The 13,864-nt window shown below is 47.5% G+C and overlaps 5 protein-coding genes across 5 annotated transcripts; 4 read left to right on the forward strand and 1 right to left on the reverse strand.

Moving 5' to 3' along the window:
- Positions 1-141: 141 nt before the first annotated feature.
- N7447_000681 (putative C6 transcription factor (Leu3)) lies at positions 142-2,163 on the forward strand (the record flags this gene model as incomplete). The annotated part of the gene is made up of 5 exons (XM_057224957.1): positions 142-330; positions 402-835; positions 889-1,326; positions 1,385-1,653; positions 1,709-2,163. The coding sequence occupies 5 exons, from the start codon at positions 142-144 to the stop codon at positions 2,161-2,163; spliced, it is 1,785 nt and encodes a 594-aa protein (XP_057088973.1).
- A 1,435-nt stretch (positions 2,164-3,598) lies between these two features.
- N7447_000682 (Cytochrome P450 E-class group I) lies at positions 3,599-5,224 on the forward strand (the record flags this gene model as incomplete). Its single annotated transcript, XM_057224958.1, has 6 exons — positions 3,599-3,758; positions 3,810-3,987; positions 4,040-4,214; positions 4,447-4,566; positions 4,686-4,960; positions 5,005-5,224. 6 exons carry the CDS (start codon positions 3,599-3,601, stop codon positions 5,222-5,224), a joined length of 1,128 nt encoding a protein of 375 aa, XP_057088974.1.
- A 280-nt stretch (positions 5,225-5,504) lies between these two features.
- On the forward strand, positions 5,505-6,038 carry N7447_000683 (uncharacterized protein; the record flags this gene model as incomplete). The annotated part of the gene is made up of 1 exon (XM_057224959.1): positions 5,505-6,038. One exon carries the CDS (start codon positions 5,505-5,507, stop codon positions 6,036-6,038), a length of 534 nt encoding a protein of 177 aa, XP_057088975.1.
- Positions 6,039-6,692: 654 nt separating this feature from the next.
- Positions 6,693-9,398, reverse strand: N7447_000684 (uncharacterized protein; the record flags this gene model as incomplete). The annotated part of the gene is made up of 1 exon (XM_057224960.1): positions 6,693-9,398. One exon carries the CDS (start codon positions 9,396-9,398, stop codon positions 6,693-6,695), a length of 2,706 nt encoding a protein of 901 aa, XP_057088976.1.
- Positions 9,399-10,959: 1,561 nt separating this feature from the next.
- On the forward strand, positions 10,960-11,362 carry N7447_000685 (uncharacterized protein; the record flags this gene model as incomplete). The annotated part of the gene is made up of 2 exons (XM_057224961.1): positions 10,960-11,220; positions 11,273-11,362. 2 exons carry the CDS (start codon positions 10,960-10,962, stop codon positions 11,360-11,362), a joined length of 351 nt encoding a protein of 116 aa, XP_057088977.1.
- Positions 11,363-13,864: the final 2,502 nt, after the last annotated feature.

The raw sequence follows: 13,864 nt of genomic DNA on the forward strand, positions 1-13,864 counted from the left end.
CCAAAACCGAGATCTCGACCAGCAAAAACGTCATTCAGCCTGGCTTCTCTCGGGCGATCGAACGGCATCGGAGAGGGCCAGGCCCAAACTCTTGAACCGATTGCGAGCATTGATAATGCTCATGTTGGCACCAGCCCCGTAATGGCGGGCGTGAATCAGTTACCTGTCTCAGTTGCTGCCGACGGCGTGCATGGTCGCAAACGCAATATGACAATTGCGGGGATCGACAGTTCTCCGGGGAGTATGGAGGATATGGATGACAATGATGCGCGCGAGGAAAAGAGACGTCAGCCAGTGAAGCGCGCTTGCAATGAATGTCGACAACAGAAAGTAGGTTTAGAATATTACCGCAAAGTTCTCACGATTCTCTAGTTTGACTAATTTTTTTTGGGTTGCGACAGCTCCGATGCGATGTGATTCAAGACCCATGGGCCGACTGTTCGCGATGCCGTCGACTGAGGCTCGACTGTAAAATCGAGTCCAACTTCAAGCGTGTTGGGAAGCGCAGCCGCAATGCAGAAATGGAGAGGGAAATAATGGAGCTCAGGAAGCAGATTGCTAATGGCCAACCCGCCCCTGGAATGTCACAGCAACGAGCATTGACAGCAGGACAATTGACACCCAAGCAAGAATCGAACCAAGTCAGTCCTGCAGTCTATCAAACCCCATCAGCCATGTCCGCAGATCAGTACATGGGATCTCAAGAAGCTGTTGCGTCCCTCCTGGACCTTCGTTCGGGCTTCGACAGTACCAGCTTCATGAGAAATGGTGGACAAATCAGACGAATTGAAGATGTTATGGTTGTTCCCGAAAAAGTGGCGGAACTGTTTAATATGTGAGTCTTAATCTGTCAAGTCTCTGTGATCCATCCTAACTTGTTCCTGCCAGATTCTTCACATACTATCATCCTTTCCTTCCATTTTTGGACCGAAATCAGTCTCCTGAGTATTATCACAACTCCTCTTCGTTGCTTTTCTGGATAATTATCAGTGTCGGTGCACGGCGCTATCACGGCGATTCGAATTTGTTGAATTCTCTCGCTGGCCCTGTCACCCGGCTGGTGTGGAGCACTCTAGCAGATATCCCTCAAAACTACCATGTTGTGAAGGCTCTCGCTTTACTGTGCTCATGGCCGTTCCCGACAAGCAGCACCTCAACAGATCCGACCTTCATGCTATGTGGAATGATGGTACAGGTTGCTATGCAGCTTGGTCTCCACCGGCCTTCCCACACCCAGGACTTCAGCAAATTCCGAGTGGAACTGATTGAGGATGAATTGAGAGATAAGGTGCGAACTTGGGCGATTTGCAATATTGTTGCTCAAAGGTATGTACAAACCCGTAGTCAATTGCTGCTCGCCTTTGTCTCATGTTTTCCTTTGCAGAGTTTCCACCGGCTATGGACAGCCCTCATCTACTCTTTACGACTGGACATTGTCCTCGAGTGATTCGCTAGACCCGAACTTCAAGCTTCCTGAAGATATGCGGCCAAGATTGGAGATCGAAAAGTTTTGTGATAGAGTCACCCGGGCGCTTTACACAAATCGACGTGATCCCGTTGGCTTAACCAGCGATCATGAACGCTCAACAATGATTTCGTTCCTGTCGCGAGACTTTGAGGAGTTAGAAGAACAACTCAAACCGCAGAATGACTGTAAGCTTCCAAACTTCAAGTGGGGATATATAGGATGCATGACTAACGATGCCAGGTATTACTGACTTGTTCCTCCGTGCTGCTAACCTTCATTTGCACCTTTCGGCATTCTTTGATGAGCCAACTACTAAGAATTACCGCGAACGCCTCTTATCTCTATATGCCGCGACGACATCATTCCTCGAGGTTGTCCTGAATCTCGAGACCGATGTTGGCCCTGTCCTCTCTTACACCCCATACTATGTCTATCAGATGATGGTTGCTGCCGGCTGCACTCTTCTGAAGCTATGCAAGAGCTTCTTCGCTTCTCACATAGACATGGAATACACCAAGCACCTATTCAACCGCACAATCTGGGCCATCCGGGGGTGTCAGCGTCCAGCAACGACCTGCCCGAACGGCTTGCTGAAGTGTTGGCTCAGATGTGGAGATTGGGAGGAGCGAGTCAAAGGTCTAACAATAGTACCGATGTTGACGACTCCCTGCGCCTCAAAGTACGCTGCCGAATGAGCATGTCCCTGCTATTCGACTCTGTATGGCGTTGGCGGGAGGATGCCAGGACTAAGGGCCGAAACATTGAAGGTCAGTATCCCTTTACAATTTCAGACATAAATACGTCTCTAACCTTTGATTTTAGCCTATTTGAAAAATCCAACAAATCCTGACTCGGCAGCCGATTCTTCGGGCACCTCATCTGTCGGGCCTGTACACACATCTACAATAACACCTGGAATCACAGGGAACGATCCAAGCCTTGCCCCGGCTCCCCTGCTATCCCAGGCTAGTCTTGGGATTCAACCATCTACAACCCAACCTACCGGACTTCCAAGTGGCTTCATTGAACCTAATTACGAAGTCTTCGATCCGTTGAACTGGCTGCTTGACGGCTTGGTAGACTTGCCTTATTCATACTCCACAATGAGTGGGATAGAATCCCAGGGCATCGTATAGATTGGCCTGCCTAATAATTATTTGGCGTTATGGCTTTTTTTTTTTTTTTTTTTTTTTTTTTTTTCCCCCAAGGTCGCAAGCGTGGCTTGCATTGTCTTGTATCATTATACCACACATTCCATCGCTGATACTTCCCAGTGAGTTTATGTCCTATTCATATCCGTCTATATTTCTTATGGGTTCCTGTTCCAATATGATGCTATATTTGGTCAAAAATCCTTGTCTAAAAAAAAAAAACCAGAGTATAGCTTGCAATCATAAAGTCCGATACATTATGTACGTACATCACATTGAGTTATTTTGTGGCTTTTTGTGGGCTGAGATTCGCTCCGTAGAAGCAATCTCAACCTGACACATTGATATTATTGCTCTTCGCTCATCTCATCCTTGTCGCTGGACAAAAACTATATAATCTCGGTTCCTGACCCTTCTTGTTCATGTCTTCTTTTCCCCGTTGCTTCTTTATAATAAAATGGCTTTTCTTTATAGCCTCTATTGGACCGAGGCGGAAGCTCGAGTTTCGCTTATAGTGCTGTGCCTACTTATTCCCTTTGTCTTTTGCTCTGTGGTAGCGGCCGCTTTAGTGTTTACTTCATATACCGTGACTAACGTTGGTGACATCCCATCTAGTGATAGTTGACCAAAATACAAATTCACATGCTGATATGGTTCTCTGAACTGGCAGACCTACGTTCCTTTCCCTGCACGCAAAGGCTATTTCTCGATCTTATACCAACAGTACAAGTTTGTTGTGGATGGTCCGGGTATGATAAAGAAAGGTTATGAACAATTCACCAATGGCTTGTTCGAGATTCCGCGGACATTCCGCTTCGGTCAAGTCATATCATGCCAGCCAGAGTTGATTGAAGAACTAAGAAATAAACGGAGTACTATTGTCTCCCCCGAGCCTTGGATTGATCAGGTAGGGCTTTCGGAAGCATTCTCTATGTTTACGCTAACAAATATCTCACAGCTCCTCCAGATCTCTCATGTTATGCCTGGCTATTTCCCCAAGAGAATGGGATGGCCAAAGATTGCTAAAACTACGCCTGGTTTGATTCGCGTCACGGCTCATAAACCCCTGCATCGATATATGCCCGCTATAAATCAGGCAATTATCTCGCAGCTGCAGGCATTACACTTCAAAGACGGGGGTAAGTGTTGGTGACTTTATAGGTGAGACTTTCTCTAGCGTCTTTGATTAGATTGCCACGTTGGCTGCTTTGACCTGGCATACTCCATCGTAGCCCGCAGTGGTAGCTTTGTTATTGTCGGTTCGCGGCTTTCTCAGAATGAGGAATATCTCAAAGCTGTCAAGGATCACATACTTGGGATGATCGTGACCACTCGTGTGCAATTTCTTATTCCAGATTGCCTAAAACCGTGAGTCAGATGCTCTATTGATTATATTTCCCGTGTACTAAGACCCAAATAGCTACTACATTGGTGGCCTCATCAGTCGCCTTGTTACTTTTGGGACTAGTTGGGATATGCACGCCTCGCGTAAGATTGTGCTCAAGCACTTCTATGCACGTACAGCAGAATATCACGCCGAGATATTTAATGGCAACAAACATAGTGAGACTAATCTCGATGAATCGGACAATCCGGTATCCCTACCTCCCTTCCTACTCCATCCAATGATACCTTGACTTAAAGGATTCTATAGGTTGAAATCTTCCAATGGCTGTACGAGAGCAGTGTTCTTCGGCAGTGATGGACATATTCAGAGGTTATAGGTGAATGCTGCTTCTGCAATTCGCCTTTATGTACACCACATCCTATGTAAGTACTCTATACGCATGTCACAATCCTGCAATCTGCTAACTGAACCACCAATAGGGACTATACGGTGCCCTGGCTAAAGTATCTCGACGGCCCGAATACATTGCACCGCTGCGCGAAGAGATTGATCTGGTTTTCTCCGAAATGGGGCCAACCGATTCAGCCTGTGATGGCATGGTTTTGATTAAATAGCTTCTTGAAGGAGTGCCAGCGACTGCATCTCCCTTCGGCACGTACGTCAATAAACCATCACCCATGAGAATTGTGCATGGCTAATGCAATAATTCGGGTATTAGTCTCTGCCCATCGAGTCTGCCTTGCTGACCTCAAACTTTCAACGGTTCGTTTTCGCAGACACACTATCACGCCATGGAACAGGCATCACACTCAAGCAGGGCTCCCAGGTTGCGGTCCCAAGTGGAATCATCCAACGATTCTGCAAGCACTATGCAAACCCCGACGCGTTCGACGGTTTCCGGTTCGTCAAACGTGCAGCAGCTGGAGCCAAGGACTCCCGGCTGTTCGACCTGAGCCCTGACTATCTGGTGTTTGGAATGGGCGCACATGTCTGGTAAGACTTGTTTCTGGCTAGCACCTTTTCTTTTCATGCACTAGTTCCAAATCCAACCGATTCTATCAGCTGGTTTTTGCTCGTGTTTGCAGCCCTGGACGATGGATGGCTACTGCGCTCATGAAACCCGCCTTCGCGCATATCCTATGTCAGTATGATGTACTACTGCCTAATTCGGCTTCCACCCTCTTGGCTGGCTCCCTTTCATTCGAGGAGTTCTATGTACCAAACTTTGGGCTAAAGATTGCTCTGCGGCAGCGCTAGCAAGGATATGTCGAGGTGGGGGACCGGGATGTCTGGACGCATACCAAAGGAAGCAGGTAGAATTCTAATCGTGTTTCAGCCGGGACATATTCGTATTTATTTCAATTAATGTAGTACTAACAACATTGAGATGAGATATGTTGTGTACACAAATCGCCTTGGTGCCTTAGAACACTATCCGATAAGCTGATAAGATCTTGACTCCGCTTATCAACTGTTTCAACTTCACCTCTTCATCCATCCAAGGTTGTCCCTGTTTATCTGAAGTTGTCTCAAAATCATGGCTTCATCAACCCCCTCCCAGAAATCTCGGCCTCTGCTCATCCCACATAAGCGCGCTCTCTTACCCTCACCAACCAACAGACCAGGCTCCAAGGTATACAAAGTCCTCAATCCTAGCGCCATCCCCGCAGAGACGAGTATCAAACAGTCATACGAAGAGGCCACCAAAGAAAGAAATAAGACCCCAAGTTCAAGCGAGCATAACAAAAGCAAAGTTGAATACGAAGAAAACTACGACCCCCAGCCCCCTCGCTTTGAAGTCTCATTTTCTATGCCACCACAGCCCTTCCTCGACCCACCAGCTTGGGAAGCGATTCTCAAGCACAGTCGCGAGAGACTAGCAGCACAGTCAATGGGTGATAGACCGAGCTCGGGAGTGGATCAGGAAGATGAATCGGCTGAGCGAATGAGACAACAAGTGGAGCGTGAGACGGAGTATGGGTCTATGGCTATTCGGGGCCGGTCGAGTGTACGTGGGCGTGGAAAGAGAGGAAGGGGGAAAGGCAATGTCTACTTGGGTAGTAGGCGCTGATATTGATGAGTTTGGGATGAACTGGAAGTTTTTTTAGATACCCCTTATTTGTTTAATAGAACAAATATGACCATTGTAATAGCCAGCTGTCTTATACAACACCCAGTCTTCAGTATTTCTCTCCCAGAATTGTTTGGTTAGTATAGCTTCGTGCTAACATAGTCTTGCTTTTAAATAGCACATTTAGGTCCGTGTGCTCACATATTAATTCATTACTCAATGAATTTTTTCACATCCAGCCAAGAGACTAACTAGTTATTGCTTTACAGGCCATCTTATGTCACAAGTGAAAGCAAGGGGCAGCTTAAAATCCTTATTCGGTCCTGGACTGATGAACTGGTTGGAAATTCGATACAGATGTATGCTATAAGTAAACAAAACAAGGTAATGGTACATCTGAGATAACAAAAGACGAGATAAAGCAGGAATGAAAACAATAGAATCATCATCATGGGTTCATGTTTCGTAATCATCGTAGATCTGAGGTCATATCAAAAGATCATCTCGGGGCATTGAAGCAATTTGATAAACAAAACAAAAAAAAGCAAACGCATCGTGAAATCGTCGGGCAAGTGTTTGAAATGCGTGAAACATGTCCAATCATAAAATTTGCGAATAACATGAGACAAAAAGTAAAAAACAGCATCATTTAAGTCATCTCATAGCCACCTCAGCTGTAGCACTAGAGGCCACATAAACAGGGCCACCGATGCTCTGCTTGAGGGCTTCCCTCCGGACAGCCCGTTTTCTCTCGTCTCGTCGCTGGCGCACGCGTCGTAGTCGATTCCGCACATTGCGCCATGACATCGACTGAAGCCGCAGTCCCCATCGAGAGACAGACCGGAAGCGACTCCGGTTTAATGGGGACCCTGTTCGGAACATGCCTTGATCAACCAAGCTACCATTGCTAGTCATTCCATTGAACAGACGTCTCATTTCTGGGCTGCGGCGCGCCAGGGCAGGTGGGCCATCGAAGATGATACGCCGCTGGGGCAGGCCGAGAGAGTTGTTTACAATCAAGGATTCATCGGGGCGTGGCAAATATTGCCGCGTCGGCGAGGTTTCTTTCTCTGGGGATTCGGGTACGTCTTCCCAGAATCCACGAGGTCGCCAAAACGGATAAAGACGACTGTCCATTTCCATTCCTGCGGTTCGATTCTTCGCCGATTTCATGGAGAATGACCGCGCTATATTGTTGAAGGAATCCGATCGAGGGCGTGCGCTCCAGGTGCGACGGACGGAACTCCATCGTCGAACGAGACCTTTATTTTCATCTTGGGCTTCATTTAATGGAAGCGGGGGAAGAGGTTTGGCGGATGGGGGCTTGGGCGGAGGACGAGGGTTCTTCAAAGGCGAGTCGACATTGAATGTTGTGATCTGTGGTAGATTTTCGGGTGTACGAGGGGATTGAGGAAGATCATAAGAAATTCCAAGCGTTTGGAAAGGGTCTCTTGAGGCTTGTACCCGGGGATCAACAAGCAGCAGTGATCTATTGTTGTGTGCGAACAGACTGACGGCTGTGGCCTCTTGGATTTCGATAGGCCCCGGCGAAGACGATGGAATCGAGCCTTGGGTAAAAGGTAAAGAGGGAGGGCGCAGGGTCGCCATATCATCGGAGCTAGCAAAGAGGGCGTGCATATTGGGAACCTCGAGTAGGCCATGGCGGTCAGGCGATGACAAGACGTTGTGGCGAGGCGGGGACATCGGCTGATGCTCACGATTCTTTTGTATCTCGAGGTCCATGGCTAAGTTATGGCTTCGTAGACTATCGGAAGTAAGTGAAGTCGCACGAGAATTGTTCCGACTCGTTGGCGCAGAAAGCGACGAGCTTCGGGGTGGTATAGCGGGACGCTCTGTGGGACGACTTCGCAGGCTATTAGAAGTGAGAGAAGTCGCGCGGGAATTGTTCCGACTCGTCGGCGCAGAAAGCGATGAGGCCCGGGGTGGAATGACAGGCCGCGCCATGGGATAGCCCCTGGAATCGGTCTCGCGAGATCGAGTCGACACTGAATCAGACACTGTGCGTTTCTTCTGTCCTGGGATATCTGTGCGGCCTGTTGATGCTGTCGGAGGACAACGGCTTGATCGCTGAGAACCCGGTTTGGAAGAAGCATGGCTGTTAGGACGGGACTTTAGAGATGAACTTCTCTCAGGTATGACCACCACGTTGATAGTTTCGATATTGGGCTGTATTGCACTGTTGCTAGTCTTGGCCGAGAACGACGTCTCCGGTGTTCTGCTTCGAAAATCCTGATCAGAAATACGAGCAGCCTTGTGAACCAAGCGATGCTGGGATTCAGGGATGGAGCCATAAGATGTACGTTCAGATCTTGTTATGGGAGAGCTGGCAGAACGCAGAGAGCTTTTCTTTTCGGTATGCCGGAGCATTCGCTGGGCTCGTTTGGGAGAATCGATTATCATAGCCTCGACAGTGGATGACGAAGAGATGGTCGACAAAGGACGGGCGTCTGGTCCACTGGATCTTGCTAGACCCTCCAATGATGATGACCCAATATTCTCACGGAAGTGCTCCATTGAAGTACTTGCTTCGGGTTCATGCGCACCATTTACGCGATCCCGCAGACTTTTTTCTCTCATCAAAGACGCATCCAGGTGTATTATATCCAGCGCATCTCCCCCAAGGGTTGGCTTATAGACCGGTTGGGTGTGGTTTTGTGCAGTCCTTCGCTTCCCAGCCAACGGTGTTGGCGACCCATCGATCGGGTTTGCGGCCCAATGTCCATCAAAATACTCGAATCTAATGTCGCATTCGGTTTCGCCGTGTTGTTGAGAAGCAGACGGCGGATATCCTTTTATATTTGGAAAGTGTGGAAGATATCCATTTGAGGCAGGTGGCTTTGATGGTTGCCTCCTTTGTTTTGCTGTCGGGGTCGCAGTCTGAGACATGTTAACTGGCGTGTCCATATCTTCTCCCGGCGAGATACTCTCCAAGGCCGTTTGAAATGAATCGGCTCGAGACGACGAGGAGAAATAACTAAACTGGTTTAAGGAAGGTCGCTTATCAGAGTTCGTTCGAGGAGGCGTCACATCCGGGGTCGGAGGCTTAGAGGAACGGCGAGAGGTCAATACCCCAGACGTGGGCAGGTTTGACAAAGAAGAACTCATTTTCTGAGGTGTTCGTTCGTCAACCACGGGTTCTTCGTGGCCTGCACCTGGCGGTGTCAAGGGAAGCGACGACGTCGCAGTATGTTTCCCATCCTGATCCGGGGAGACCGGTTGGATGACTTCGATGCTGGGAACAATTACACCCCGCCGAGGGAGCGGCTTGTGAGACCTTAGGAGTAGCCGTTCGGATGCCTGCAAATCCTCCGACGACCCCATCACTTCCACGCCCGGCATCTCGGAAACAGCACAGCCTGGGAGACCTGAAGCATCCACGGTCGCTTTTGAGAGTTCGATTGGCGTTTAGATACCTTTGGGTATCATAGTACTGAGTAGGATCTCTCGTTCAGAGTGTCGCAAGGGTCGCATCGCGCGCGAGCACTTCGCGACCAAGATGTGACCAATGGTCAAAATCAACGGATCCTTAAGCCCGAATGCTTTGCTTTGTCTCTTTATGATGCAGGGGGGAACCGATCGTCCGTGGTATGTTCGAGTCCGCCACAAATTACAAACAACAGTTCAGTATAGAGTACGGAGCATGGGTATATGCTTTCACGAATGAAGACTCTGGCTCGACCTGTCTCTCTGTGCAATGTGAGCTGTAAGGGTGGGGATGGACGATATTGGCGAGTGGCTGGGGAGCCCAGTGTCAAGCGCTCTTATGCCCGTGTTTCAGCTAATTATGGGGCAATAAAGAATAATCACTCAAATAACCTATAACAGAATTAAAGAAGAATATACAGTGTTCAGAAATGCTGGTGTGAAAGGTTGAATAATATGACGATGGGGGTTGTTTTCGTGCCCCAGTTTCCCGCTGATTAGCGCCTGTTTCCTATTCGGGTAATATTGATGCCTTGTAGCCTCATATCATCGAGGCTTCATCACACTGGTGATCACACAGCAGATCCATCAGGATCCATCACACTAAAATTTAGGTATGGGGACCTTTCGGACCCTGAACCTACCACTTGAGATTTGTCTTATCAAGTCTACTTTCAGTGGTTTAGATTCATCCTTGGGTGCGAACCAGTGATTGGTCACTACATCCTACAATGTACGGAGTAGATCTGGGTGACGGTGAAAACGCCATGATTGTGCGTGGCTTTTGGAGGCCTCTCGTCCGTCTTGTTGTCAATTTAATTTAACTAGTAAAGTGGGGAAGCTCAAGGCAGCCTGGTCGGTACAGGCAGGTCGGGGCACGAGAGAGCGTGCGACAGCAATGTAGACAGACGCAGGAAAACACCCAACAGCGAAGCTACCGAAAAGAAGGCAAATGGACATATTGCTGAAATGGGACGAATGTACCTAGCCAGTTCGCAGCCTGATGGTGAAACTGTCCAAGACCAAGTTCGTTTAGAGCGTGGGCGTAAGGGCGGTCCGTATCCCAGAGAATCTTCAGTAGAAGATACTGGTTGTGATCAATCTTAGACCCTGAAAGCGACCTAGCTCGCTGGTGAATCGAGTGCGTCGAGATTCGAAGCTTTTGGGCCTCCAGGTTCCATTGTTACCATGTCTGTGGGATCGCCTCATCTAGCTTGAAGGTCTGGGGGGCATGAGGGAAGAGTGCGATGTCGGCTGTGAAGAGATGCCCCGGAGAGAGAAGAAAAGTTGTGGTGGGAGAAAAGAAGGGAGGGTAGTGGGTTGAGATGAAAAGGGAAATATTGAAAGGAGGCATAAGATATTACAGCACCATCAAGGGAAGTCTCACTTCCTCCCTGGCAGGAGCAGGGCCAAATTGCTTCACCACAGTTCTCAGCATTCGATCAGATCTCCCGATTTAACATCGTTTCTTTAAAATATGGCTACAGAACAAAACATAAAAATAATAGAAGTCAAACATACTAGCAGGGCCATATTATATCCTCGACACGGACGTCTCGTCCAGGCTAAATTCAACAAGTCTGGTGTCTTGATGGTCAGGGCCGCGCCTATCTACAGTTTCGTGCGCAATAACCAGGGGCCTTGGAACCTTTTTCTACGCTACCATGCCCGTGAGCCTCGCGATGGGCCAAAAATAGAATTCGGTGACGATGAGGAGTGTATCCCCGCAGGCGCCTGTGTATGTTTCCCTTGTGACCGGATCCAGCAAGAAAACAGATACACCTGCCCAGGCCCCCAAGCACGCTCCCAATCTACCGGAATTCGAGAAAGAGAATGCTCCTCCTAAGGAAGGCGAGACCCCATCAGTCGGCGATCTTTGAGATTTGCATTTTCCTGTGTTGACAAGATGCTCTGCAAGACCAGATCGGCAGAGACAACTTGCGCTTCGATTGCGGCCTCGACAGATGAGAGGTTAGCGAAAAGTATGAGAGTGCCATCTTAGGTATCAACAATTTCTTAAAGGGATGGAAAATGTGTATTCGATCGGATGTCCAGGTGCTGTCAGCGTAATTGCTCTAACGGTTTCTATTCGCAGAACTATCTCATGGTCAAGCTCGTTCGAGCATATGGTGATGCTAACTAGAATAGGGGGCTCCTTACCTACCAAGGTAGAAAATACACCACTTGTTCACCAAAAATGCGCTTCGTCATCTTTCGCATCCGCCCTATTCAAACTACAAATGCATTGTGTGAGATGATGAGTTCAATCCTCAAATTGCTTCTAGTTCAACAGCCTCAAATTATTATCGTAGTGAAAAGGTGATCATGTTAGATTAGGGAGATTTGTTGATTTCTGCAATAAAATTCAATCAGCATCGGTTTCCTATTCGGGTCTAGGATAGTGTGGTAGCAGAGGATCATGGCGTTTGAAGGTATTATAAGGGGGGGCGTATTAGAAGATGGAAGGAAGATGTTGGGACCTGGAGGGCCAGGACACTCGAAGATGGATAAGTATCCATCCTGGGTTTTCCAAACATATACCGCATCTTACCTGATATAGTTAGAGGGTTGTGTTTATAGCACTGATCGCTGCAAAGAGGAGGCTAGTTCACGCTGGCGATTTAGGGGGTTGCGGAGCTCGGTGATCCGGATCAATAGCAAAAATGCCTCACTTGCAAGGCGTACACGGGGAACGGAGTGAAAGGAAGGGTAGAAGGGCGAAAAACAGCTAAAAGTTGAAGCGACGATGAAGAGTACTTTATAGAAACACGCACGGTGATGAGCAGGGAGGCGCTAAGCCCGAACGGGCACGCTAAACTCTTTTGCATAATTCACCGTCACTAGATTATACGGAGTATACGATCGACCTCATCTACAAATCAGGACTATGTGGAGACTCGAAATCGAATATGTCAGAATATTTCTCGGGCATAGATTGGTTCGAGATCTCATGGCTTTATCGCAGCCCTTACTTGGCATGTTTGACCCTTGATGCAAGTCTCAAACACACACACACATACATTCCTTAAAATGCACATCCTTATTTTGGTGGTCTCACAAATGAATGACTATGGATTTCGAGCATCCCAACACAGCACAGCAGAGATAGTAATAAAATAGTGCTTTGTATCATGATCTTATGTACAACACATTTCTGGCTCATGTTCCAGCTTCGACAAAACTCGATCTTCTATACTTGATTAATCTTCTCTTGAATATATAAAGGCCTATATCCTCTTGTTCGGTGGCTCTCGTTTTGGGAAGATGGTTTACAAATGATTTGAAAGTGTACATATGATGTAGTATGTCTGATATTGTACAGCGAATACATCAAAGAGAAGACAGTAGACTTTCGACAACTTGATTGTCGGTTTCTACCATATGAGAAAGTTTTCTATTTTGCATCCATGCCTGTCATTGAGTCTGCGTAGTCATTGTATACCAGACGTTTTAGATTTGTAACGGGTGTGAGTCCGTAAAAGAAAAATGTATATAATATCTATACAGTCCTGCAGCCAAGAATCGGGGTTCCTCTACAAAATCCTGTAAATCCAATTAGGTAGTGAAAAAGGGAAATTGTGGATGATAAGCTGACAATCTCATATGAATATAACTCATGTTGATTATAAGGATAGACTCTATAAGTGGGACTGATGTTCTCAAGAGACAAACTTCAATGCAGTGCTACCTACATACATCATGATACAGCTGAATTTCTGGACTTTTACTAAGCACAGCATTGAGCCCCGACCCTCCAGAGCTACGTTGTATGCACCTATTGGACTCATTTGGCAGTTTCTCCTACTCCGTATATGAATTGATCCATGTGGAGTCGACCAAATATAATATATCAAGATTTTCCTGATACTTCTATGTTCATGAACAGGGCTCCATCTCATACTTGTATGCACACTCCTGATTTGATATATTTGCCCTTGTAGGTTCAGCATTCAGGGAAGAGTTGAGATCCGCACCTTCGTCTCGGGGCTCTCCGTACGAATAGGAGATTCAAAGCTTAGCGGATATTCTAAGGCTCGAAACACAGGCATCATAGGATAAAAGCAAGTGTATCCGTCGGTAAACCTGGAATTCCAAGTACAATTGTAAGCATGTGGCAACGGGTGATGACGATATCAACCCCCACAAAAGCCAGGGTTTGAAGACATCTGGAATCAGGTCAGCCAAGCCTTTCGTGCGAGGGATTACCTTAAGGTGATATTGTTTAGGGATCGGAAAATGGAGGATGGCCCAAGTTAGGAGTCTCTAGTCTCCAGTCTCCGGTCTCCGGTCTCCGGTCTCCTGTTCTGTCATTCTCTAATCTCCGGGGTAAGTTATGGGGTAAATAGTCAAAGGAAAGAACCCAAACAGCCTCCGTACATGGA

Source organism: Penicillium robsamsonii (genome assembly GCF_028829455.1).
Source record: "Penicillium robsamsonii strain IBT 29466 chromosome Unknown utg000001l_segment0_segment0, whole genome shotgun sequence".
NCBI classification, from domain to species: domain Eukaryota; kingdom Fungi; phylum Ascomycota; class Eurotiomycetes; order Eurotiales; family Aspergillaceae; genus Penicillium; species Penicillium robsamsonii.